This window comes from Atheta coriaria, unplaced genomic scaffold, assembly GCF_025399875.1.
Source record: "Atheta coriaria isolate IRGN ID8LTWV9N9 unplaced genomic scaffold, Caltech_Dcor_3.1 hic_scaffold_2_pilon, whole genome shotgun sequence".
In the NCBI taxonomy this organism is placed as follows: domain Eukaryota; kingdom Metazoa; phylum Arthropoda; class Insecta; order Coleoptera; family Staphylinidae; genus Dalotia; species Dalotia coriaria.
In genome coordinates this window covers 1,537,594-1,563,977 of record NW_027045444.1, presented here as the reverse complement: position 1 = coordinate 1,563,977, position 26,384 = coordinate 1,537,594, and the positions used below count along the sequence as shown (strand labels likewise).

The 26,384-nt window shown below is 29.2% G+C and overlaps 3 protein-coding genes and 1 long non-coding RNA gene across 5 annotated transcripts; 2 read left to right on the top strand and 2 right to left on the bottom strand.

Annotated features, from left to right (window-relative positions):
• Positions 1 to 4,272: 4,272 nt before the first annotated feature.
• On the top strand, positions 4,273 to 5,379 carry LOC135803366 (uncharacterized). 2 transcript variants are annotated; one of them, XR_010550790.1, is made up of 4 exons: positions 4,273 to 4,401; positions 4,456 to 4,668; positions 4,723 to 4,868; positions 5,072 to 5,379. It is a non-coding gene; the product is annotated as an uncharacterized lncRNA (long non-coding RNA). The 2 variants fall into 2 exon arrangements; XR_010550789.1 differs by having other exon boundaries at positions 5,069 to 5,379.
• A 4,197-nt stretch (positions 5,380 to 9,576) lies between these two features.
• Positions 9,577 to 22,394, top strand: LOC135803353 (putative fatty acyl-CoA reductase CG5065). The gene is made up of 5 exons (XM_065316947.1): positions 9,577 to 9,927; positions 18,200 to 19,072; positions 20,035 to 20,466; positions 21,092 to 21,357; positions 21,886 to 22,394. The coding sequence occupies exons 2-3, from the start codon at positions 18,226 to 18,228 to the stop codon at positions 20,391 to 20,393; spliced, it is 1,206 nt and encodes a 401-aa protein (XP_065173019.1). The 5' UTR covers positions 9,577 to 9,927; positions 18,200 to 18,225; the 3' UTR covers positions 20,394 to 20,466; positions 21,092 to 21,357; positions 21,886 to 22,394.
• A 722-nt stretch (positions 22,395 to 23,116) lies between these two features.
• On the bottom strand, positions 23,117 to 24,247 carry LOC135803242 (mucin-2-like). The gene is made up of 3 exons (XM_065316836.1): positions 24,159 to 24,247; positions 23,707 to 23,817; positions 23,117 to 23,626 (listed from the first exon to the last, which is right to left on the bottom strand). The coding sequence occupies exons 1-3, from the start codon at positions 24,211 to 24,213 to the stop codon at positions 23,157 to 23,159; spliced, it is 636 nt and encodes a 211-aa protein (XP_065172908.1). The 5' UTR covers positions 24,214 to 24,247; the 3' UTR covers positions 23,117 to 23,156.
• A 617-nt stretch (positions 24,248 to 24,864) lies between these two features.
• On the bottom strand, positions 24,865 to 26,231 carry LOC135800172 (protein qua-1-like). Its single transcript, XM_065313322.1, has 4 exons — positions 26,108 to 26,231; positions 25,887 to 26,006; positions 25,681 to 25,821; positions 24,865 to 25,482 (listed from the first exon to the last, which is right to left on the bottom strand). The coding sequence occupies exons 1-4, from the start codon at positions 26,160 to 26,162 to the stop codon at positions 24,926 to 24,928; spliced, it is 873 nt and encodes a 290-aa protein (XP_065169394.1). The 5' UTR covers positions 26,163 to 26,231; the 3' UTR covers positions 24,865 to 24,925.
• Positions 26,232 to 26,384: the final 153 nt, after the last annotated feature.

The following is a 26,384-nucleotide window of genomic DNA, read 5'->3' as shown; positions in this document are numbered from 1 at the left end:
TCAACACAACACAAACAGTAAACACTCGCGAGATTGTAATTAACGCACAACACTGCACAATAACTTGATATCGGCATTATACTCGTATTGAGCATTCTTTCACCCTCTCCATTAGCACGGATTATTTCATAACACTAACACCAACCCACATTAACAATTCTCTTCATCAACCTTTCTAAATATCTTTTATCGTAAATGTAGTTTTTGGTACTTTGACATTCTCATTATATTCTCCCTTCTTATGGTATTTTTATTGAAGTTGTTTGTTTGGATTCTTCTATTCGTTGTTCATTGTCCTTTTCTGATATTATATTACACCTTCAATTGTTTTCACAGTCACAATATATTCACACGAACATCACTCACTAAGGGATTGTCCATTAATCACGTGAGGCATGAAGGGGGGGGGAGGGGTTTGTTAAAAATCACGAAAAATCACCAGGGGGGGGGGGTGGAGTAAGATATCACGTGTATTTATTTTTTCGTCAAACGCACGATTTCTAAAGAGAAAAATTTTATTATTCTTTGTTGGGATTAAAATACACGTGATGATGGGGGTGGGGGGTGGGGGTAATCTTAAACCTCACGACGTATCACCAAGGGGGAGGGGGGGTCCAAAAAATGAAAAAAAAAGATCACGTGATTAATGGACAGCCCCTAACTCACAAATATACCTACAACAATTGCACCCACTCACTTTAAAATCATTTTCCACTTCTTTCTTCTTTGTAATCCAAGTTCTTTCTTATCAGATTTTTATCAAGTTCTGTTTTTTTTGCTGATTATTACATTATTTAGATGATTATTATGTACTCGCGTTCATTTACTTTCTTTCTCATTTTTGTCTATTCATAAACTTCACCCCTATCCTAGTTGTTTATTATTCTAGTTTGCTTATTATTCTTTTCTAAAGAATAATGGTCCTTTCTTTCTTTCTTTTCAGGAAATCCTTGGTTGTTTTCATTTTTCACCTACACACGCACCAACACATCAACACACTGCAATACTACACTTTACACTTCCCACAACACTCAAATTCCTTCACACACATATTCACTATTTAATTTTTTGTAATCTGTAAAAAATAAAGATATTAATCTGCTCCTGCGCTTTTGGTACTCGTATCACTCCCAATGTAATCTGTAATCAAAAACAGAAAGCTAGAATTGAATAAATATAATAAAACGAATTAAAATAAACAGTCCTGGAAAATAAAATATCCAATTAGACACAAAAATAGGATTTTTTGGATTTTGGAACTCATTCACACACAACAACAACAAAAATAAATAATAATAATGTACATAAATTACAATAAATCTGAAATAAAAAAAACACATTAAAAGGATAAAGGAAGGTCCTATTTCCCTGCCTAATGAATACCCATAGCTAATTTGCGATTCGCGATAATCCTGAAAGCGGCAAAAGATTAATACACAAACAAAATTCTAAATAAATATATTTCACATTCACACAGCTAAAGGGAGAAGGAAGCTTAAAACTAATCATAATTCTAATCATAATTGACCTGCCTATTATTCCCTACCTAAGTACATGAGATAGCTTTATGTTCACAGACCGTTTGATAAATTATAAGCGCATTTAACTTATTCGTAACTATCGCGACGCGTTTTCGATCTGTGATTACAAAACGAGTGCAAAACGGTTTTGCAACGCAAATACAAATACCTGAAAGTGACCGACTGCATACATCCCAGCGGCATGCAAATCGGCTTTTGGTAGACCAAAATTTAACACAACATACATAAATGCAATGAAATATAAAGTGCAATAAAATTCATTCATACAAAAATTAAATGTTCATTCAACAAGTTTACATTCATACTTAATTTGTGTGCAGATTGTCTCTGCATGAATAAAAACGCGATTTAAGGAGATATTTTGATTGAATAGAAGTTAAGTTTAGTAATTTTAAGAAAACATGTTCCAGAAAGGCTCGAAAACGCGAGTTATATATTAAAATAATGGAGAAGAACTTTAATTTCAATTCAAAAACTAATTTTAGATTCGATTGTGGTGAACACGATAGGCAACGGAACATACAGATTTTCAAATTTTAAAATTTCAACTGCGGAAGTGCAACGCGGTAGGCAACCAAACATGCATATCTGTAGATACTTTTGAATTTTTGAATTTTACGACACGAAATTGTTTCAATTTACTTGAATAAAAACCCGGTTTAATTATGCCAACGTAAAATAAGAAGTGTTCGCGGTAACACAATATATTTATTAATATTTTAAAATTAAATTAACTTTGAAACGCGGTTTATTTTGATGAAAATACGGATGGTACCAATAAGCTAACTCACTACTTAGACATCCGGCGCTTCTAGCAATGCTGGGTGGATTAGCACAATGACCAAGTACTGCTTTAGATATACAACTCCCAGATACTAGAGTTGCGTGTCATTCACAGCCTTCTGATCATGAGCATTACCACATCCTACCTTTTATCCTCCTATTTGAGATGACATGTGATCCTGGTTGTGACTCTGCATCATTGCTCTTGCTTCTTCACTTGCTTCACTGGACTTTCTTCCTTTTCCCAGAACTTCAATGCTGCTTTCATACTCGCGTATCACTTTTTGTTTACATATAATACTTCTAACTGTTTGATTTCATGTACTTTTCGTAAAACTTCCCGAATTTATAATTAAACTGACAAGATACATCGCGCAACCCGTTCATCTTAACAAAACTAGTTACATTTGCCAATAATACTTGTTACTTTACACTATTTTCTTTTAATTTCTTGCTGCACATCCTAAAACAAAGAAAACATTAGTTGTATGCAACCCTAAGCACATGAAAACTTTTGAACGTACGTTTATTGGTTATCCGTAGGCCACCATGGATGCTGCTGACGTCACCTTGAACCGACCAATGACAGCAAAAGACGCTGAAATTAGAGACGCTTAAAAAGCGTCACAGAAAAAATTAAAAAATGCAACTTATATTAAATTATATACAGCATCCATCCAAGAATACTGTTATCAATAACAAGTTCTATTAAGGTGGATGCTTGCAATACTACACATTCTACTATTAGTACTTTATTTTTATATTTTTTTAAAAATTACTCACCAAGCGTGCCCTAACCGACAAGCGTTGCACAATCACTACTTGTAACCGATTAAAATATTAATCAATGCGTAGATTTCTTTAAAGACAACTCTTTGATTGAAAGATATAACCTAATCTTAGGTTAGAATAAGCCCGTTACTTTTGATTATTTAAATTGTATGAGATTTTTGCAGATTCAGCAGGAGCACCGACACCAACGATGCGCACAGCTCAAGAGGAAAAACGGAAGTGAACAATGGCTGATGATGCGATTCTTTATGTCAACAAAGTGGTGGGGGTAAAAATAGTTAAAGACTTTCAAATTACTTTTTAATTAACTTGCTAAAAGCATATACTAAATTAACCAGAATAAACAACGATTTTTTCATGAATTTTCATACTATTTTCCTAATTTTACGTGCTTTAAAACTGCTACAATTTAATTATTATCGTTTACATGTTAATCTTATGAGAAAAAACTATTTCAACAAATAATCAACGAAAAGTCTTATAAAATATATCAAAATATACATATTTTAACGTGCTTTCCAACGGTGTATTACACTAAGCTCTACGTGAAAAGATTAGTTAATATATCGTTTTAAACACTTGACGTTGATTTGACTTTTGAAGTAAAAAAACCAAACCGTCGTCAGCGAAGGACGTTACGTGAATTACTCACAAAATACACGTTAAAACTAAAATCTAAGCTCAGATTCGAATTCCTCAGGTTATTTAACCCTCAGACAGTGTTTTCTTCAAGAATGCAGTTTTAATTCGTAAGTTACACACATTGGAATATTCGAATCCAATTGGATTGCAACTACTAAGTTTACAAGTGGATTAAAGCTTACCTGCGTGGATTAACGTAAATCCAAGAAGGCCAATCGATAGATCGTCTAAAATACTATAAGTAACGACTTATTTCAAGTGCTGACACGTTGTGTGAAAGAATTGGTTGATGTGTTAAGTTGTTGTGTTCCTGAACCTCACTTTACACTTTACTTGCACTCTGAGAGCCTCAGAAGGTAAATTACAACACAGAATCAGGAAAGTATGGCTGAGGTAGTTGGATTAGGGCTTTGACTAAGTTCTACAGGCTTTTGTTTGAGCTGTTCATGTTTATTTTAAGTGTTATTGTGTGTTTTAGGTTGGATTACACAAAGTCAGCTTCATTGATGAGTCACAGTGTTTATGGGGGCCCACAAGCTGAAATGTTGCAAGAATAAACAGTTAAAAGCTCTCACAGATTGTAAGGATAACATAAAACGGTATTTGGTAGAAGATTAAACAAGTTTTAATTCAATTTAAAGAAGTACACCTTGGAAAACATTTGAATGTAAGTTGGTTACTTATAAAGATGTTTCAGGAGGTTTGATGTGATAAAACACCTGCAGGAAGTTTATTTACTTAAAAAAACAATACTTCTACATTGTGTTGTTATCGTTGTTATTCTACAATTGCTCTTATTCAGCGGAATGTGACTGATAACCTGACAAACCAGTTTTTGTTTATATTTGGTGTGATATATTTCAATTGAGAAGGAAATATTCAATTGTGATGGCAGGAGCTTATCAAGCAGGTCTAAATACATCTAGAATACTACTTAATAAGAATTAATTATGTACTATTTCAGGGCAGACAGAAATAATTAGTGGAAAAATATTTTTTATAGAAAGTGATGGATTACATGATAACCATTGATTGACAACTGGTTATCTATATATCAGAAGAAGTAGAATTTAAATACCTTTCTAATGATACCATACAACATCTTCTAAAGTAAAAATTACGAAAGTTATTAACAAAATTAGTTTAAAATCAAATTAGTTTCCTGTTTAACATAGGCAACCAACTATACACCAAACTAACATTTCCAATTACAAATCACTTTAAAAACCCATAAATAACTGACACATTCTATTCTAACTTTATACATCTAATAACTCTGTAAACCTTTAACATATTTTTATTATTTCCAGCAGTAATCACGTCATAAACTTAATGACAAACTTCATTTTCCACTTCATTTTCTGTTCATGCTTGGTTCGTTAATCTGGAATTAAAATGAATGTCGCCGTCTATAAATATGGGCATAAAATATTCACAATGGGGAAAGAAACAAGTGTTGGGCACGTCATAGTATCAACATATTGTCGTATGATTCTGCGATTATCCCCCCTCGGACGCGAACATCACCCTTAAGCCAACGCAAACGCCTACGACTTTGACCGACTTTACAAGAGTTATTTATACGAATTCAGTCTTGATATAATTACAATATTATTAATAACCACTGTAGTTGCGCATTTCCATTAAGAAATTAGTGTTTTACACGTGCAAAGGCGAAATTCATTGAATTATTTGTAAGTTATTATAGAAATTGAACAGTTTTTGGTAAAAATTTGCGTTTTTAGGTCATTTTTGATTGTTTTAAGGAAAATTAAATCAACATAACTGAAAGAACAATTAATGCGCTTTATAATTATGCAAAGAACACAAGAATTGAGTAAAGCATTAACGAGATATTCACTGTTTTGTAAAATATGTTTTGTTAATTTTTTATGCGCGTCTAACTTTATTTACGATTTTAGGGTAGTTTCCGGTCTTTTAAAAATCTGAAAAAAATTGTGCTTAAAGAACAACTCGTATACAATGTTTTTATAAATTTTCATAAAAATCGGACCAGAGATTTGTTAGTTACAGGCTGTTTTTTAAAATATTTTTTCTAAAATTTTGTAATTTTAATAATTGCGTAACTTTATTTAGTAATTTAAGGGTAGTTTCCGGTTATTTAAAGGATAGATATAAATAGTATACTAAAGTACAACTAATAAGGAATCAATTAGTGAAATCAGAACTCAAATATCTTAATTTAAACAAATGATACAGCGTTTTTTAACTCATATGTTGTTTCAAGTTAATTAGAAAAATAACCAGTATTAAAATGTCATTTTAAGGCGTTTAAAACATGTTTCCACCATAATTATGTCCAAAAACAAAACAATAACAATCCTACTACAAAACAACAAAAAAATCATCAAAATCCACCCACTCAATCAAAAGTTACACAACATTTAGCAACTAATATTCTAAAACCTCATCGTAACTAATAAATAAGTAAATAATCTCTATTGGCATTAATCTGCAGTTAGACTGCTCTAAAAATTAACGACAACCAAATGAGAATCTAATGATTCTTCGTCTGTGTGTAATACTGTGTGATACTGCGATGCTTAATGTTTGAAAATCGACTGATTCGAGCGATGAACTGATAAAATCATTAGCTTCACACTGCCACCGCCACTCGTGCTCGTGCGTACTCATCATGTGTGTGGGAGAAAAGCGGGCAAACGGAAAACTATCGATTCGAAACGGCGCGTGTGCGTCCGCGGCTTTTCCGAATGGGCGAACATTTTCATCGGCCACAGCGGCGGCACATCGTTTTGCTGTGCTGAATAATTGACGAGCGAACCAACTGATATTCTAGAGCTGGAAATCTATCTGCTTACAGAATACATACAATATGTTCAACATTATTATACATTTCAGAGAATTGGTGATTATTTATTTGTTTTTTAGTTGTAGAAGAGTGATTTTTTGTGTTTCAACTGTAAAACATTACAAGTGTTTTAAATCCAGTAGTAATTTGATGAAAATATGTATTATTTAAACAAATTCTGCGCGTTTTTGTAAAAATTGTTTATTTTTAGGTAGGCAACCCAATAAACACGTTTTAAGTGTTGCTCATATTGCTGCCAAAGTTAACGTTTTTAGTTTTATTCATAAAACATTACAAATATTTTAAATCAAGCATTAATTTCTTAATAATTTATAACATTTAACAAATTCTGCGCGTTTTTGTAAAAATTGTTCATTTTTAGATAGGCAACCAAATTAACACGTTTTGAGTGTTGCTTATATTTCTTCCAAAGTTAACGTTTCTCATTTTATTCATAAAACATTACAAATATTTTAAATCAAGCATTAATTTCTTAATAATTCATAACATTTTAACAAATTCTAAGCGTTTTTATATATATTTTGTTTAATTTTTTACCTATGCAACCCAAAATACATGTTTTTGAGTGTCGTTAGTGTCGCCCTCAATCGGCACTAACTGAAACTAAAACTTTTGACGGTATTTTGACAGATGTCAACTAATAATAAAGATAACCTAAGTTTTAAATGTTTTATAACCTAAAAAACCATTAATTTATTATCTATTACGAAGGTAAGCTGTGTCACGTTTCATTGAGAAAGTTTTACGAGCTCTTCTTCGCAATACAAAGAGTAAAACACTAAAAAATTACATAACAAGAACAATTTCATTGAAGATGCTATAAAATCCTTCGCTATAAATCTCAAATACTTACATTAAGTGTTATCCAATTAATTTATGTAATATGTGCTTCCTAAATTGACGCTATTCCTATTTTTTCCTAATTTATATCGACGTATTGTCATAATAACATAAATAATACAAATGAGTTGATTATGGTGTTGGTGCATATTGAGTTATCATTGTTACCAACCAAAAAACCGGTACAAATTCGAAGTATTTGTAATTATAGCTCTTTTTATGCACAAACAAATAAACATGACAAACATAAAAAATACAACGGATATAAACGTCATTGTGAAGTGTCTCAAGTAAAAGCGCAGTATATTTGGCTTTTGTTGGCAATTGAATTAACAATTTTAAGATATATGGGAAATATTCACATAATTGTTAAGGAACTTGACATTGCAAATTGTATTGTTTAAAAAATTCAAGTTGGACAGAAGATATTAAAATGTAAAAATGTAAAAAACAATTAGATTTAAACGTTGTTGTCATAAATGAATTTGTTTTTGATCTTTTGGGGAAACAACGACGGTTTTATGACGTATTTTACTTCCTGACGTCTAAAAACTTCAACATTTTGCTCTATTTCTTGTAATTTGAAGTAAACAATCTGTTTTCAATCAAATATTTTAATATTTAGGTTGCAAAACACCAACATAACCAAAAACATTAGCAATATGACGTGTTATCAATGATAGGCAACCAAATATACACATTTTGTTAACTTATTATAATAAGATGCGTAAAATATTCACATAATGGTTAATTGTTAAGAAAAACAATAAGATATAACCGTTGTTATGATAAATGAATTTGGTTTTAATCTTTTGGGGAAACAACGACGGTTTTATGACGTATTTTACTTCCTGACCATTGAAGACTTCAACATTTTGCTCTATTTCTTGTAATTTTAAGCAAACAATCTGTTTTCAATTAAATATTTTAATATTTAGGTTGCTAAACACGAACATAACCAAAAACATTAGCAATATGACGTGTTTTCAATGATAGGCAACCAAATATACACATTTTGTTAACTTATTACAACAATATACGTAAAATATTCACGTAATGGTTAATTGTTAAGAATAACAATAAGATATAACCGTTGTTATAATAAATGAATTTGGTTTTGATCTTTTGGGAAACAACGACGGTTTTATGACGTATTTTACTTCCTGGCGTCTAAAGACTTCAACATTTTGCTCTATTTCTTGTAATTTGAAGTAAACAATCTGTTTTCAATCAAATATTTTAATATTTAGGTTGCAAAACAGCAACATAACCAAAAACATCAGTAATATGACTTTTTATGACTTTTCAACGCTAGGCAACCAAATATACACATTTTGTTAACCTATTCAACTTTTAGATACGTAAAATATCCACATAATTATTAATTTACAGGAAAACCATTAATATTTAACACTTGTTATGAGAAATAAGTTTGTTTTTAATGGTTTGGCAAAATAACAATTGTTTTATGACTAATTTAACTTCAAAACTGCAGAAAACATAAAATTTTTGTTCTATTTTCTTTTAAATTTACACAAACTATCATTTTTAATGAATTATATCAAAATTTAAGGTGCATAACCTTTAAAAACACCATCATAACCAAAAATATCATCTATATCGTTTTTACAACTATAGCGTTTTTACAACGCTAGGCAACCAAATATACACTTTTCGTTAACTTATTCAACTTTAAAATGCGTAAAATATTCATATAATGATTAATTGATAACAAAAGAATAAGATTTAACATTTGTAATAATAAATAAGTTTGTTTTTAATGTTTTGGCAAAATAACAATTGTTTTATGACAAATTTAACTTCAAAAATGCACAAAATAACAAATGTTTGTTGTATTTTCTTTTAAAATTACACAAAATACTAATTTTCATTGAATTTTATTAAAATGTAGGCTGCATAACCTTTAAAAACACCATCATAACCAAAAATATTATCTATATCATGTTTTTACAACGTTAGGCAACCAAATATACACTTATACACTAAATATTAACTTATACCGCATAAAATTGACCACAAATGCTAACAAACACACATTATGAACACATATCCACGAGTATGTACCTATATAACTTAACATGTGGTGTGCAGCGCATACGAGTAATCGCAAGTTGGTGCACTTTAATGGTGATACTCGTACCGAAAGGATAGAAAGTCGTCGAGTGCGCGCAAGGAAGTCCAGTCTGCGGCGCGACTTCGACCGACACGGAACGTATCCTCAAGAGTAACAAAAGTAACAAAAAAGTAACTAGAGTAATACGAGTGTAACGAGCGCGTACAATCACAGATTAAGAGTATTTTTATTTATATTTTTATATAATTTCAAAAATTATCAGGAACAATTATTATTAGTAGTTTGTATTATTTTTGTAATCAGTGTTAAAATAATTAAGAAATTAGTGAAAAAATACTAAAAGTGCCTGGGCGAATTAAGGACTCGTTATATTTTATACTCATGTAAGTTAATTAATTTATTTATTTAATAATAAATTGTTTAAATTTTAAGTTTTGACTTTTAAATTAATGAATTTTTGTGTAATTTGGTGATAAAATTAATTGAATTCGAAATCGGTGATAAATTGGATAATTCATACACTGTTCCGGATTATTGTTGATTAATTGAGTGTAATTATCAATGGTTATTGAACAATTATGCAATTTTAGCTTTAAACAAAAATTTATCATCCTCTTTTGTCATGATTGTGTGATTTTATTTTACTTATCGCGATTGTTTTACTAATTTGATAATAACTTTTAAAATATTTGTGATATTTACATAATTCTTTCATTATTAGGTTTCCAATTAAATTTTGCATTAGAATATTTAAGAGATTTGTTGATAAAATTAATATGCAAAAAGTTTTGACAATTAAACTTTAATGTGTAATAATTTATTAAATTGACATTAATATACCTATAAATTTTAATTTTTAATTGTTTTTTATTAGAATTTTGACATTATTAGATAAACATTTTATTGTTTGAATAGTATGTGAAAGAATTATTAAAATAAGTCACTTAGTTTTCTCATAATTGAATAATTAACAAAAACATTTTACTTTTACTGATGCGTCATATATTCTTCAATTCAGTTTTTTAAATATTATGTAAAAGTTATAAATGTTACATGTTTATTTTTATTGGTAATTGATTCTAGTTTAAATTCTACATCTAATGATGAAAAAATTATGTTTCTGTGATTATTGTACACAAAGTTATAAACAATTAAAATTGGACTTCATAATAAAACTGAATAAAATTGACTTTATAACTTTTTATATTTTTGAGTTATCTATAAAATTTCTAGTTGATTAAACGTAGATTGGATAGTGAATTTAATACTTAATCATTAATATCAACATTTATTAAAATATCTTAATGACTTTTTGATTAATAATTAAAAAAGTAAAATAAATCAATTATTTTTCATACTACAATAATAATTATTTTTATTCATTACTTAAAAGCTAATAGCGACACTCTTATTATTCTTCCTGATATATATTCTGCTTTAAATTCTTAATAAAACTGCGTTTAAATTTTTTTATTACGATTATTGAACAAAAAGTTATAAACAATTAAAATTCAACTCCATCAAAAAAATTTTAAATATTAAATAAAAATTATATAAAAACCCTCTTTATATAATTATATTATCAATAATACAATACTATAATATAAATAAATATATAAATAATATTATTCATTATACATTTACACAATTAAACATTTCACTTCAGAATTCATAGTAAAACTAAAACATAATTAGCGCAGACTCTGTCCTCAGTTTCATGTTTATGAGATAATAAGTCCTTGATTAGTAATAATGCATTGTAGTAGTGTAATATAAGCAGTGCATTTATTACTCACATCACCAGAGACAGCTTCGAATAGTAAATCTTTTAAAGTGTTCCAAGAGTATTCCAAGAGTGCGAATTAAAATGCAAGTTCACTTGGATTGATTTCAACATTTGCCACTCTAAGTCAAGGCAAAACAATGCGCACGATCGGCGTACTTAATTGAATGCAATTTATGCATGCACATGAGTGTTACTCAATGGATCGCAAGATAGCAGTAATTAAAAGATTTGTTTACTTCGTTATAAGAAAATATAAGGAATATCAAAGGTGGAGCTCATGTTATAGTTGATTAGTTATAGTTTTTAGTGAATAACTCAAGAAGTAATTAGGTTATTTTAATTATTTCTTCAGGAGTTTAGTAAGAATTAATTTTTTTAGCATAATATATAAAGATATAATTGATAATATGTTTCAATGAAGAGTTATAAGAGGTTTTTTGTGATTTTTAATGTTTTAGATGAAAATCAAAGTTTAATTGTTAATAACTTTTTGTTTAATTGAGATTTTCGTAAAATTTTAAAATATTTAGTTGTAGAATTTATCTAGGAATCGTGTTATAAAATAAATCACATTCTAACAATTAAACTTAATTAGTTATTGAGTAATTAATCAATATAATCACGTTGTGTATACTCATCGATTGAATAATAGTGAAAATATTTAGTTTTTTATTAATTACTTAAAAACTAATCAAACTACCATAATTATATTTTGTGCAAGCACTTAGTTATAAATTTTACATCTAATTATTAAAAAATAGTGTTGTTATCAGTGTTTTATTAAAAGTTATAGGCTGTTTTGTGGAAAATATGTTTAGAATGCATTTTTCACTTTTAACTGTTAATAACTTTTTATAGAATAATTGTATCATCAATATTTTTAAACAAATTGATGAAGAATTTAATTATGAATAGAAGTATAAGAAAATATACGTTATAGCAATTCAATTTAGTTAATTATGAGCTAATTTATAAACATTATCGTAGGATTTTGATTCTCTGCTTGAATAATGGTCAAATTGTTTAGTTTTTAATTAATTACTCAAAAACGCGATAAGTTACATAAACAAATTTTGGTGTATAGATTCCCAGGTAAATTTTATATCTAACTTTAAAATGATATAGTTAATAACTTATTTCTATCAAAAGTTTTAACAAATTTGTAAAAGTTTGATATTCTTATTTATAGTCAAACTTTAATTGTTTATAACTATAAATCTAGAGCACATAGCAACAAAATCCAAACTTAGTTTATTGTAGAATTTAATTAAGAATAAATATTTGAAGGAATCATAAAATTTAAACAATTATCTTTCGAGTTATTAATCAAAAACTAAAACAATACACAAATAATTTTTGCAAAAACTGAAATTTTCATAACTATAACCTCAAATAAGCCGAATAAAAGCCTATAAAAACATCAATCTACTTTATAAACAAATTAAACGCAAAAAATAATAACTTTTATTATCATATACATTGTTAAAATGTGTTATTAACACGTTTTTCTCTTTATTCTCAAACTTTATATATTACGCAAAAAAACTAGAACACATAAACATAAAAACACAATTTAATTAACACATGATATGAATTTCTACTCTCCCTATAAATTATAGCTTACTCCTGAGAATCAAAAAGGACATTGGTCGGTGAGACCGCGCACATCGGTGCCTGCCCGGTGCTTGGCTGGCTTTAAATTAAATATTTCATTTCGTTATCGAGCGCTCTAGACTACTCCGGACGGAGTTTCGGATGTACTACTTAAACGAGCACATTACAAATTAGATACGATACATACAGTATTTATTTCTCACGTAAAACTTAATTTTAGTCACTTACCACATGATAAATTAATTTTACAACGCGTACTGTAAGCTTAAAGAAAGAAAAACTGCAAGATAACCTCTAAAACGTCAAAAAATGACATTTACGTGAAATGACAGAGAGTATAGTTAGTAATTTGGACACTAGGTGGCGTTAGTTACTCTTTAGTATTAAAAATATTCATAAAATTTGTTAAAACGTTAATTTTACATGTTTTTGGCGTATTTTTGTTTAAATTTAAACTAAAATAATATTTTTCAGTAATAAATTATGTTTTTACATAAATAAACCACTTTTAAAACAATATTTTCTTATTTTAACCGGTAGATGGCGTTACTTGATCAATTAAACATTAAAACTGAAGAAATTATTGTTACACTTTGTATATTCCTCTATATAAATACATATTTCACATTCTTCAGCACTCAATACTTCACATTTTGTACGCTTTGATGTCGCATGTATAATGATCTATGAATAATTGAATGTATTAATGAATAATCACTAAATAGCAACGCAGACACACTCGTAAAATCATAATAATCATCTTAATCGATAAAGGATAAGACACAAAATGATAAAAAGTACTCCGTATGGAATTGTGTCAAGTAGCACAATACAACAGCGATTGAATAAGAGAAGTTCAACACGAAATCAAAAGTTAAAAGTAAAAAGTAGTTCACGCGAAGTAAATCACGACTAATACGCCTTAAATGGTTAATTTATAGTTTGGTAAACGCCGAAATTAAATGTGTTGTGGATTATGATATAATCATGCGGTGGAATGAATGAATTCGGAGAGAATTTAAGTCTTTCTTGAGTAGTTTAGTGTTGAGTTTGAGTTTAAGTCGGTTTAAGAGCAAGTTGACTGCTGCAGAACTATTCAAACACTTTCATTTCGCGTTGAATGAACAGGTGAATGATTTCCTGTTTGGTCGGTTAGGCTGTGCGTTTGCTTAAAGTCTGAAATTATTATTTAATAAAACGTCAAAGTTTAAAGTATGACATGGATGACATAACTAAGTGTTTGGTGTGTACTACTTAACATTTTCAATGATTACGATTGAACTGGCCTATATAGAGATATTTTTTAAACAGTGGATTAAAACTGGTTAAATATTGTATAAGTTTTGTGAGTTTCAATGGTGTAGTATTTGTTGTTAAAAAGTTACAGGGTGTTGAAGATTATTTTGATATTTTTGTGTAATTTTTGTAATTTTGTTGAAAAATGTTGTTTAAACAATAAAATTTTATGTTGTTTTATTATGGTGCCATAAACAATTAAATTGTTAATAAATTAGTAAAAGATTTTTGTTTAAAAATGTAAAAGTTACAAGCGTTTAAAGTTTAGATTAATTTACAAACAAAAATGAAATTTTTGATTTTGTTTTTTATTACATTTTTAAATACTACATAAAAATTAATTAAGTTAGAACAATTTTTTAAACGTCACATTATTTCTGCTTAAATTATATACAAAAATATTAAATTTTATGTTGCTGGCATTTGTTGTTTAAAAGTTACAGGGCGTTAAAAATTATTTTAATATTTTTGTGATTTTTGAGATAAATTGCAAAAAAACAATTATTTAAACAATAAAATTCCAAATTGTATTTATATATTCTGATACAAAGTTAAATTAGTAATAAGTTAGTTAAAAATTTATTTATATACGATAAATAATAAAAAAGTTATACGAGCATAAATTTGATGTTTTAAAAGTAACAAAAATTAAATTGTGCAATTGGTTACATTTTTCACTACTACGTCTAGACTATTACAGGTATAATATTTATTTAAACAACAAATTATTCCAAGTTAAATTATCTATTAAAATACTAAATCACATATATCTAGTGTTTATCGTTTAAAAGTTACCGGGAGTTAATAATTATTATTTCAACCAATATTTGTCAAAATCATTTTTCCCCAAAAGATGCTTAAAAGACATACATCTTCTTATTTTCAGATAAAAATTTATAATTATCCTGAAAGCCCATTAAATTCCTAATATATAAACAAAAAAATTATTTATTTTCAATAAAAATTGTAAAAGTTACAAGCGTTTAAAATTGCAAATTCTCCAGCACGCAGTTAAACTTGGTAATCAAACAAAAACGTTAAAAAAAACATCTACTCTCGGCCGTTTGAAACAAAAACAAAACACGATAGCAACAATATGTAAACTGCAGTGCTTAATTACGAATATTATCTATCATTAAGCCAAGTTTAAAGTTTGTGTCACTTTTGTAAACGGCCTCTACAGGAAGTTGAAACATGAAACTCGCTTGAAACTTTCCAAATTGAACGCAATTGAAATAATTTGCCAATTTCGTCGAGGATTTTTATTGTTATCGCCATTTAAGTGCATTATCAGTACGTACTCAAGTATAACCGAAGTGCGGCCATCGAGCGCCCAGAGAACTGAGATCTTAAACTTTCTATTTGTTACAAGAGTGACGAGATTCGCTCGGAGTGGGAATTGAGTTCTAATCGCGTTAGACACATTGTATGTACCTACCAAAGCAAAGCGGCAGCAAGGAGTCAAAATTAAGAAAGAAAGTTAAGTAACGCAATCACGCAAAACGCAACACAGATTGGATAATGATGTGATATATGTGTACAATATTAAGATTAAATGATTAGTTAACAATGTGTGTTAAGAACAGACTTTTTGTTGACGTAGGAGATGTTAATCTTTTTATTTTTGGGTTTATAGAGTGTGCGAATCAAGAAATTTGTTTTTAATTTTGATAAAAATATTTTTATTGATTAGAAAATGAGTTTTTGTAGTGATAAATTATTAATATGTTCTGATTGTTAAGAATATTCAATGTTGAGAGCTTGTAACAAAGTGTTTTTAATGACAAAGAAAAATATGCAATAAAAAGATGAATAAAAACAATAATATTTGTAAATACTAAGAGAATAATATTGAAACATAAATTTTAGATTGTTTTTAATTGTTTATAACTTTTTATGTACATGTGAAGTACTTTTGAAAGGAAATATTGATGTTAAAGACATAAAAAAAACATTAAAATGAGATTTTTCATCTTTTGTTGCCTTGATAAACTCTCAAAAGTATCTAAAACAAGATAAAATTGTTAACTGTGTATTATATTAGAATATTTAACATTTTTACGAACAATTTTGTTTGTCTATCATAAAGTTTTCCTTCGTTTAAATACAAAACAATAAATTTTTGCTTTTTTCAATTTTTTAAATAAAAATTTGATTTTTGTTAGTTTTTAATGAATAAATAATTAAATATTTTGGTTAGTATATTATTAGTATATTATTAGAATGATTTTTATGATTATGTAATGCGTTGATTGTTGATTATTGACTAGTTTTAGTGCTTATACTCGTGCTCGAAGTAAAGTTAGAGAAGTCCGAGCGAAGCCAAGTTTCACTTTGACAGATGTGAGATGGTCATTGGTTGATGACTGATGGAAGATGAAAGATGAATTGCATTTCCTTGTTTCTAACATGTGTGTGGAAATATAGACTTTCTGAAATATATCCTGTGTTCATAAATAAATATTTATGAGCTATTGAAATATTTAAAAATATTTTTCTTTTGAATTTTCTGTTTTTTGAAGAAAATTTTATTTAATAGTACTTAGAAATTACTATAAAGTAATAAAATTTATATTTTATATCCGGTTTTTATGGTATTTTTATAAACTACAATCATTTTTGTAATATCTCTATTAGTTTATAAATAATTAACAATTTTCTAAAGTGAATTCGCGACGCAGCTGCTTTGCGCGCCAATAGCAGTGAAATACTCTATATATGAAATACAGAAATATTCTGAATGAATTTTACTAAAAATATTATTAATAATTAAATTCTATAACAAATTAAACGATAATTTACATCAATTTAACATAATTTGACAATATTTGAGTTAAAATGTTTATAACTTTGTTTGGGATTGCCTTACAAAATAAAGTAAAGTTTACCTTAATAAAGGTAAATAAAGAATTTAATTAAGAACAAATTTGTAAATTAACAAATTATTTAAACAAATATTTTTGAAGTAATTGACAAAAAACTAAAAACATTTTTAATAGTTTTTAATCAATTTCTGAAGTGACTTAACTATAACTGTGAAATACTTTAGTTTTTAATTAATATCTTAACAACTAATAAAGATAATTTAATTATTTCTTTAGTACTTAATTTAGTATTCAAATTTGATCGAATTTCACTAAAAATATTATTAATATTAATATTTATTAACAAGTTAAACAATAATTTATATCAACTTTACATATTTTTTGACAAAACTTCATTTTAAATGTTTATAACTTTGTTTGGAACAATCTCAGAAACAAAATAATCATTAAAATCGATAAAAGATTTAATTAAGAATCAATTTGTAAAAGTTTGATGAACTTTGCACAAATAGTTTTCGAGTAATTGACAATAAAACTACAAACATTTTTAAGACTTTCCCGACTCAATTAAAAAAAAAAACACCTTAACTTTAACCGTATATAATTGATCTTGTACATCACTTACAAACTCAAATTTTTAATTACACAATCAAACAATCAAACAATTATCAAACATTAGTAACAACGCAATAAAAAATACAAACATTGTCCACAAATCTAAATAAAACGCATTTTTTATCATCAAACGGAAACAAAACCAGAAAACTCTATAATCCCACATCACTAATTTAGTGTTTAGTTAAATAACACACATTTATAAACATTTACAAAAAAAATACCAAGCACAAAACCCAAGATTACCATTCATTTACCCAAGAAAGTAAAAGAAAAAACATAAAAATAAAACATAATTAAATGATTACACATCAAAACAGCTCATAAAAAAAGATGAGAAAATTACCCAAATTAAAAACACTTGACATTTTAACCAAAGTAACCAAGTAATTTTAAAAATTACACAATACATTCATTACACACGTAATATAATTATAGAATCCTTCATTATTTATTATTCATCACATCAAATAATCAAAGTGACACACGTCAAAAAAATAAAAATATTTTTGATTTCAGAAAATTTTGATTAATCATCAAATAAAATGGGTGTAACAGCACAACCTCCACAGCAAATCACCGACCATCACCTCAAACATCCCCCTAATGAGACCAACAACAATAAAAACGTTGTCCTACGCCATAACTCCATCAACAACTCTTTGAATACAAAAAGTTTGTACATATCCAACGCTGAAGAACTAAAAATCACCGATTTCTATCGTGGATTAAACATATTCATCACGGGAGGCACCGGATTCGTCGGTAAATCAGTCATTGAGAAACTCCTACGTACTTGTGATGGCATCGGCAATATCTACATGCTTATCAGAGCAAAACGTGGTATGAATGCCTTGACACGTCTCCAGGAATTATTCAAAAACCCTTTATTTGAGAAAATCAAAGAAAAAGATGAAACTCTACTGGAGAAAATCATCCCCATTGAAGGGGATGTTTCTCTTCCGATGTTGGGTATCTCAGAGGAAGCTAAACGTCTATTGGTTGAGAATGTGCATGTGGTGTTTCATTCAGCTGCGACTGTGAGGTTTTCCGATTCGTTGAAGACAGCGATTGTGTTGAATACGCAGGGGACGAAAAGGATTTTGGAGTTGGCGATGGAGATGAAGAAGTTGAAGAGTTATGTGCATGTCTCGACGGCGTATAGTAATTCGGATAAGGATAATGTGGATGAAGTGGTGTATGAGCCGCCGGCGAATCCGTATCATATGATTAGGTGTGCGGAGACGTTGAGTGATGAGGCCATGAGTCAATTGGAGAAGTTGGTGGTTACCAAGCATCCGAATACTTATACGTTTACCAAGGCGATGGCGGAGAGTATTGTGCAGGAGTATGCTGGGAAGTTGCCCACTGCGATTGTTAGGCCTTCGATTGGTGAGTTGGGAGGTCGAGTTTTGAGGGTTGTAACTTTGGATGTTTTGGGGTTACGGGGGTGTGGATGGGTTTGGAAGATGTGGAATTTTATTGGGGATAAGTTATATTGTAGATAATTTATTTATCTATTATATTGCGTTTACAGACTTTGATTATCTTTATTGGTTTATTAATTATTTATGTTTTTCCATGATATAAGCATAAAGTATATCTATACAAAAATTGTAGGAAATTTAGTCAGTTTTAAAGCCTTATAACTCAGTAAATATTTGATATATAACTAAGTGCTTTGATCTAGTTTATTTAGAATTTAATTATTTATATGACTAACTACTTATATTTTTATAATAATTTATATTTTATTGATTATTTAGAGTTTTCTGTGAAAATTACTAAAAATTGCAATTTTTGTGAACGTAATTTTTACACCCTGTAACTTTTACTAGAGGAAAGCTAGAAGTTTGTGCTAGGGCTCAAATTATGGATAATTTATGTATCCATCAACTTCCGTTTATGGATTTTAGGTATCTTTTATCAATTTGTTTTAAAATGAAAAAAATTAGCTCATCTCCAAAATATTTTGTTCTTATTTCGTTTTGAAAATTTTGTCATTTTTCTTTTGCTTATAACTTAGTCAATTTTTATCCCATCATTAAAAGATTCAGTGTAAAAGATGAAGAATTTAATCGGTTATAAGTGTAAATTTAAAGAATTCTATAATAATTAATATTTTAGAAATTATTTTGATTTTACTATCAATTTGATATAAAATAGTAATTTTTGTGTACCTAACTTTAACACCCTGTAACTATTTTTCTATAGTATCTACAAAAACCAACCTTATGCCATATAAAAGACAATTTAATGCTTTACAAAGCACAATTTAATCCATATCTCTATCTTAATTACTTTCTAATAAAAATAAAATTTTCTAAAAAATTTCAATTTTCTTCATTTTCTAGTTACAAACGCTTGGAAAGAACCCTTCGAAGGTTGGATAGACCACTCCACTGGTGTGACAGGCATCATGATGGAGATGGGCCGTGGTGGTGTGCAGATCGTCTATGGCGATTACGACAATCAGATGGATATTGTTCCCGTGGACTTTGTGACCAATACACTGATAACAGCCGCGTGGCACACAGTGGCAAAACGCAGCAATACGATGCGTATCTATAACTGCACCTCAGGGCATGATAACAATATCACATGGGGTGAATTCAGCCAAATGACAGTTGCGTCTGCGCGCAAGTTTCCCTCAAGTATATCACCTGGTATCCGCAGGTTATCTTCACGAAGAACCGATTCTTCTATTATTTGATTCAAATGTTTATGCAGAGGGCGCCAGCTCTGCTGGCGGATCTTTTGTTGATCTGCACAAGGAGGAAACCTATGTAAGTTAATATTTTGGTATTACAAGTATTTATTTAGGGGTTAGAATTGAGGTTATGTTGATTTAAGTCAATGATAGACGTAGAAATTTGTCGTATTTTGTTTGTCAACTTTGATTGCTTATAACTTCGTTGATATTGCAGGTAGGAGTTTGTTTTAAAGTTTAAATAATAGAGAATTTAATAGTTTATTGATATCCGTTAAGTTTTTATTTGAAATATTTTGCATTATTTGGTTATTTTAAATTTAGTAAAACATGTTTTAAAACTTGTTAAAATATTAGTACATTTTAACACCCTGTAACTTTTTCCTATAAATTATATTTTTTATTTTAAATTTCACTTGATAGATAATTTAATTATCTACATACTGCACTTTAAAAATTTCAAAAAATCAAAAACTCCAAAAGTTACAAACAATTTTCTACGCAATTTCAAATTACAACTTAAAATTTACCATCACTATAACTTTAAGTCACTTTAAAAGTGACTTAAGTCATCAAAACTACTATTTCATACACACAATAAATTCCCTAATGTAAACACTAATTTAACTTATTTTAGTCTTTAATCAAAGTGACTTAAGTCATATTAAAACTGATTTTTAATTATTTTGTTTTTGTTGTAGAATGTATCGATTTGCGAAAAAGTCGAACGCAATGTAAAGATCGGCGAGTTCTTTGTGAGCTCCAAGTTCAAATTCGACGTGAACAACCTCGCCGAGCTCCAAGGGGACGTGCGGGCCGCCGCCGACGGTGACAACTTCCCAATGGACGTCTCCAAACGGCATCTGGATTGGCGGAAGTACAACGAGCTGTGCATGCTCGGTATTCGGCGGTCTGTGCTCAAGGACGACATCAGCAGCCTGCCGCATGCAAGGCGGCGACTTAACGGGTAAGGAAACTTGGCTTAAGTAATTTTACTTAAGTCATAAAATTTTTATTATTTTATTCTTATATTATTTGAAGTTAAGGGTTGGAAAAAGCTGTATAAAAGTGACTTAACTTAAGTAAAGTGTCTTAAGTCATATTACTTAAGTCACAATTTTTTTTTTTATTATTGAAGCTAAGGGCTTAAAATTATTTTTGGAAATTTTTAACAGTGACTTAATTTAAGTATAGTTTGGTCAAAGTGACTTAAGTAAGTTTAAATCGAGCAGAAGTTGCAATTCGCGTTCAATTACAAGTTCAATCTGAGGGTTCAAGGCGCAAAAAACTGCATTTCAAGTGGTGACCTAGAAGAAGTTGCTTAAGCAGGTTTTACTTAACTTAAGTCGTACTTCCAGACACATTTATCTTACTTTTGTTTTTTTCTTTTAATCATTCAATGAAAATCTCATAGAAATCACATCATTTCAGCCAATTAAAAAACATTCCACTGACTTAAGTCACATTACTTAAACTTTTTTCCTTAAATTTTCAGATATTATTGGTTAAAGAAAATCCTCCAACTGCTCAGCGTGTACGTCCTGTTAAAGATGACCATCTGGTAGTCATTAAACAATCAACAATCAAACCTTACTTAACTCTTATTACTTAAAATAGTTTAACGTTATTTTTAAGCTATGTTTAAGTAAAGACAAAAACAAAAATAATTGAGTTATTGAGGATAATAATATAATAATCAATCAACCGTCCATTAATTATTACTTAATTAAGTACGAGTAAGTTTAGAGCATGATAAGTGTACTTAAGTATTATAAAGTGTCTTAAGTGTACTTAAAAATTTTAAACGAATGTATTGTTATTGTATTTTGGAGAGTTTAATGTGTCAATGGAAATTCATGTTGATTGAAGCAGTTGAATGGTGTATCACCACGTTTTCGGGGATGTTTAAAGTGTTGATGATTAAGGGTTGTACTTCATTCTATGGTCAATTATATATTGTGTATGATATTTATAAATTGTCATCAATATACTTATTGAAAAGTATGGTTTTATGTTATTTACCGTGTAGAATATGGAAAGGTATAATTTTTGTGTGTTTGTTCTCTTTTCATGGTTATACTATTGAAGCAATTTTGATTAAATTTGGTATGGGGAGGGGGTTGGTGATGGAAAAGGATATGAGCTATTCATAACCTAAATTAAAGTGGAAAAGAGCGAAATAAGGGATGAAAGTTTTTTTGGAAGTCAAATATATTATTTGAATTAAGATTGCATTGAAATACATGTTTTTTATTTATTTCTATTTTGTTTATTTCAAAAATTATTTCTATATTTTTTTCTACAATTTTTTTAATTTAAAAATTGGCAATTTTTTAATTTATTATTACATTTTTTTCATTTAATTAGAAAATATATTTTTTAAATTATTTTAATATTAGAGAATATACTGGATATATTGTATTTACTATAGAATATACCAAAATAGATGACTTTTGTATGTTTGTTGCCCTTTCACGCTTATACCTGTCAACCAATTTTGATGAAATTTGGTATAAATGCAGATTAGGACTTGGAAAAAGCCATGAACTACTTTTTGTCTTGAAATTTATACTTTGAAGAGGTAATATAGATGATGAAAGTTTTCATACAAAATATATATGGTGGTAATTTATTTTTTGAGAATTTTTACTAATTTTCCGTACTAAATAGCCCCGGAAAGATTTTTAATTATAATTTAATATTAATAAATAAGAAAATCAAACAAATTATCTTCAGAAATAATATTTATTTAGTGTATACTTTCAATTACAACTCATTTTCTGCCGAATTGTCTTCCCCTTCCAAATCAAAATTCCAGTTAGTTGATGTTTCTGTTGATGTGTTATCAGTTACTTCTTCTGGTTCAGCTGCGTTTGAAACAATCTCTGTTGATATCATGTCTGTTTCTTCTTCTGTTTCAGGTATATTTGTTGTCGTTTCAGTTGGTGTATTATCAGTTATTTCTGCTGATTCAGTTACATTTGATGCAGTTTCTGTTGATGTATTTTCAGTTACTTCTTCTGTTTCAGCTTCATTTGTTGTTGCTTCTGTTGGTTTGATTGTTTCAGTTGTCTCTGTTGTTTCAGTTGGTACTTCTATGTCTTGTCCTTCACTTGTTATCGCCCCTGGCATGGTAGGTGTAGGCTTACTCGTATGAATCCCTTTACAATTCTTCTTCTTGGAGAGGCGTTTCTTGCAATATTTATCAAAGGTTTTTAGAGCCCCACAAATGTCCACTGTAAACAAATATGATTATAATTGTGATTAGATTTGATATAATTGAAATTAATAATTATGTAAGTATAATTTATTTTACCATCAGTGCTTTCACTAGCTACCCATTCGGTTGCAATTGGTTCCATCAGTTTACAGAATGATTTATGGTAACGGCGACTTTCTAGTAATCCGGATAGTACTTGAGCATCAGCTATAAACATAAGTATCTAATTTTAGAATTATTAAATATATTTTTTTTATGGTATTGGATTGATTGGGAAAAATGCGCATAATTTTTTTAATTATTTTTGGAAAATCCATAAATTTATGTTGTAAGTGCATTTATTTGTGAACAGCAGCAGCGCATGTTTTGGTCTTTTGCTACACAGTATGTCTAATGCGCAGACGCATGCTCCACCCTGAGAGTAAAACCCGTGACTAAAGTACTTTATTGCAGCCTTGGTCATCCGTGTTTAAAGTACTACTTTTTGTTTTTGACACCATGGAAAAAGTAGTGCTTTAAAAGTGGAAATTGAAAAAATAAATACGTACTTTCTGGAGTGTACAAGCTGAACACTACCAATGCCAAAACAAAAGCGACCTTCATTATTGCAAGTTATTCGCAGAATAGACTCAAACACAATTGGAAGAAAAGTCATTTGTATAAATTATATATAGTTTAAAAAAGTAATAAAAAAACATGCTGCAATAAATATTTCTTGACTTTTTAATAACACCTTTCTTTAATAAATTATATTATTTATTAGTGTAATTGTGTAAAAAACAAAAACTGTGTAAAAATTTTAGGAAAGTTATCAATCAAATAATAATAATTATTATTATTAGTAAGGTTATATTGAATTACGGTAATATTCTCATTATTTGGCACTAAATTTAAAATTAAAATCAAATAAATAAAATAATAATGAAATGTAATGATGTTATTAACTTTAGCATAAAATTATCGAAAAGTTGCCAAAACTGCATGTGACTAAACCTCGTGACTAAAGCATTTTAGTCAACACCTTTATTGTCCGTGTTTAAAGTGTCACTTCCAACATTTAAAAACAATAATTAAATGACAATAACTAAGGAAATTTTAAATCTGTTAACGCAAGTTGGTAAACAAAAAAATTATTTATAACTTAATCACAATACCACACAAATGGTTAACTTTACTCTGCCTATATAGTTATAGGGTGGTAAAAATTAAGTTTATAAAAATAAAACACAAAACACAATAATAATCATTCAATAATTAAAATCAATCTGTATTTATTCGTGTACAACTCTAGTAACATTTCCAGATTTCTAAATGATTAGTTTTTAGCATGACCCTTGCTCTTAGAGTGGGCCTTGTTGGCCTTAGACTTGGATTTAACTCCCTTGGATTTATGGGAAGCCTTAGATTTATGATTGGCCTTGGATTTGGATTTAGCTCCTTTAGACTTATGGTTAGCCTTGGACTTAGAGTGAACTTTAGCTCTAGTTGCCGGAGTGGATGCGTCAGGAGTTTCAGTGTTAGTTGGGTTTGGGGTCTCAGCTTCAGGGTTTCCAGTTATTTCGTCTTGAACTCCAGGTGTTTGGTCAGTATCAGTACTGAGATCGGTACTGGGATCCGCGGAGGGTTCTTCAGTTGATGGGTTACTGATTATGGTACACTCAGTGGTAACACCTTCAATAGGTCCTTGGGTTGATGGATCGGTGGAGATTGGGATGTCGATTCCACAATTTGGAGTGGAAGGTCCTTGGTTATCTTCATCACCTTCTCCATTACCATTTCCATCTCCATTTCCATCACCATCTCCATCTCCATTACCATCTCCATTTCCATCTCCATTTCCATCACCATCTCCATCTCCATTACCATCTCCATTTCCATCTCCATTTCCATCACCATCACCATCACCATCACCATTTCCATCACCATTTCCATCACCATCACCATTTCCATCTCCATCTCCATCTCCATCTCCATCACCATCTCCATTCCCATCACCATCACTATTTCCGTCTCCATCACCATTTCCATCACCATCACCATCCCCATCTCCATTTCCTTCATTATCTCCATCACCATCTCCTTCCTCATTACCATCACCATCACCCTCCCCATCACCTCCAGGTCCTTCAGGAACACCATCACAATTTGTCCTCAATGACAAATTCTTATCACATTCCTTGTCGAAAGCCTTCAAAGCTCCACACATATCCGCTATAAAAACAATTGTTTACAAATCATAACTTTTAAATTAAACTATAAAAGAAAAACTATCATACCATCAATTTCTTCACCAGAAACCCATCCCACAGCAATTGGTTCCACCAGTTTACAAAACGAACGATGATGACGCTTATGATCACCTCTAGCTCTCACCAAAGGAGAAATCGTTGCTGCATCTGTAACAAATCATCATATTTAGATCATAATCAAACATAATCAAACATAACCTAACAAAATTTTATAACTGCTATTTTTTTTAAGGTTGGAATTCACTTACTTGATTCTGCATACAAGCAGCACACCACGAACGCAAAAACAATAGAAATCTTCATTGTTACTACTTGTCAAGTAATGAACAAGAAATGAAACAATAATTCTGAGTCTGAAGTGTATTGCAGTTTATATAAGCCGAAAAGAAATGCAAAAATTTTTTGTTAAATAGTTTAGTATAGTTAGCAGAGTCAATTTTGGTTAAAAGTATTCTAAACCGACGAAAAACGCATTAAACTTGCTTCTGAAAATGTTTAAGCATGTTAGAATGGAATTCGCAGTTA

Bases quoted from the DNA above. Each gene is read 5' to 3' on its own strand.
- LOC135803242 (XM_065316836.1), bottom strand. From the start codon at position 24,213: ATGAAGGTCGCTTTTGTTTTGGCATTGGTAGTGTTCAGCTTGTACACT. The intron at 23,818-24,158 runs GTACGTATTTAT...TTATGTTTATAG, and splicing joins CAGCTTGTACACTCCAGAAA to CTGATGCTCAAGTACTATCC. The intron at 23,627-23,706 runs GTAAAATAAATT...ATTTGTTTACAG, and splicing joins AGCTAGTGAAAGCACTGATG to TGGACATTTGTGGGGCTCTA.
- LOC135800172 (XM_065313322.1), bottom strand. From the start codon at position 26,162: ATGAAGATTTCTATTGTTTTTGCGTTCGTGGTGTGCTGCTTGTATGCA. The intron at 26,007-26,107 runs GTAAGTGAATTC...GATTTGTTACAG, and splicing joins CTGCTTGTATGCAGAATCAA to ATGCAGCAACGATTTCTCCT. The intron at 25,483-25,680 runs ATGGAGATAATG...ATGGAGATGGAA, and splicing joins TAATGAGGAAGGAGATGGTG to ATGGAGATGGTAATGGAGAT.
- LOC135803353 (XM_065316947.1), top strand. From the start codon at position 18,226: ATGGGTGTAACAGCACAACCTCCACAGCAAATCACCGACCATCACCTC. The intron at 19,073-20,034 runs GTGAGTTGGGAG...TTCATTTTCTAG, and splicing joins GATTGTTAGGCCTTCGATTG to TTACAAACGCTTGGAAAGAA.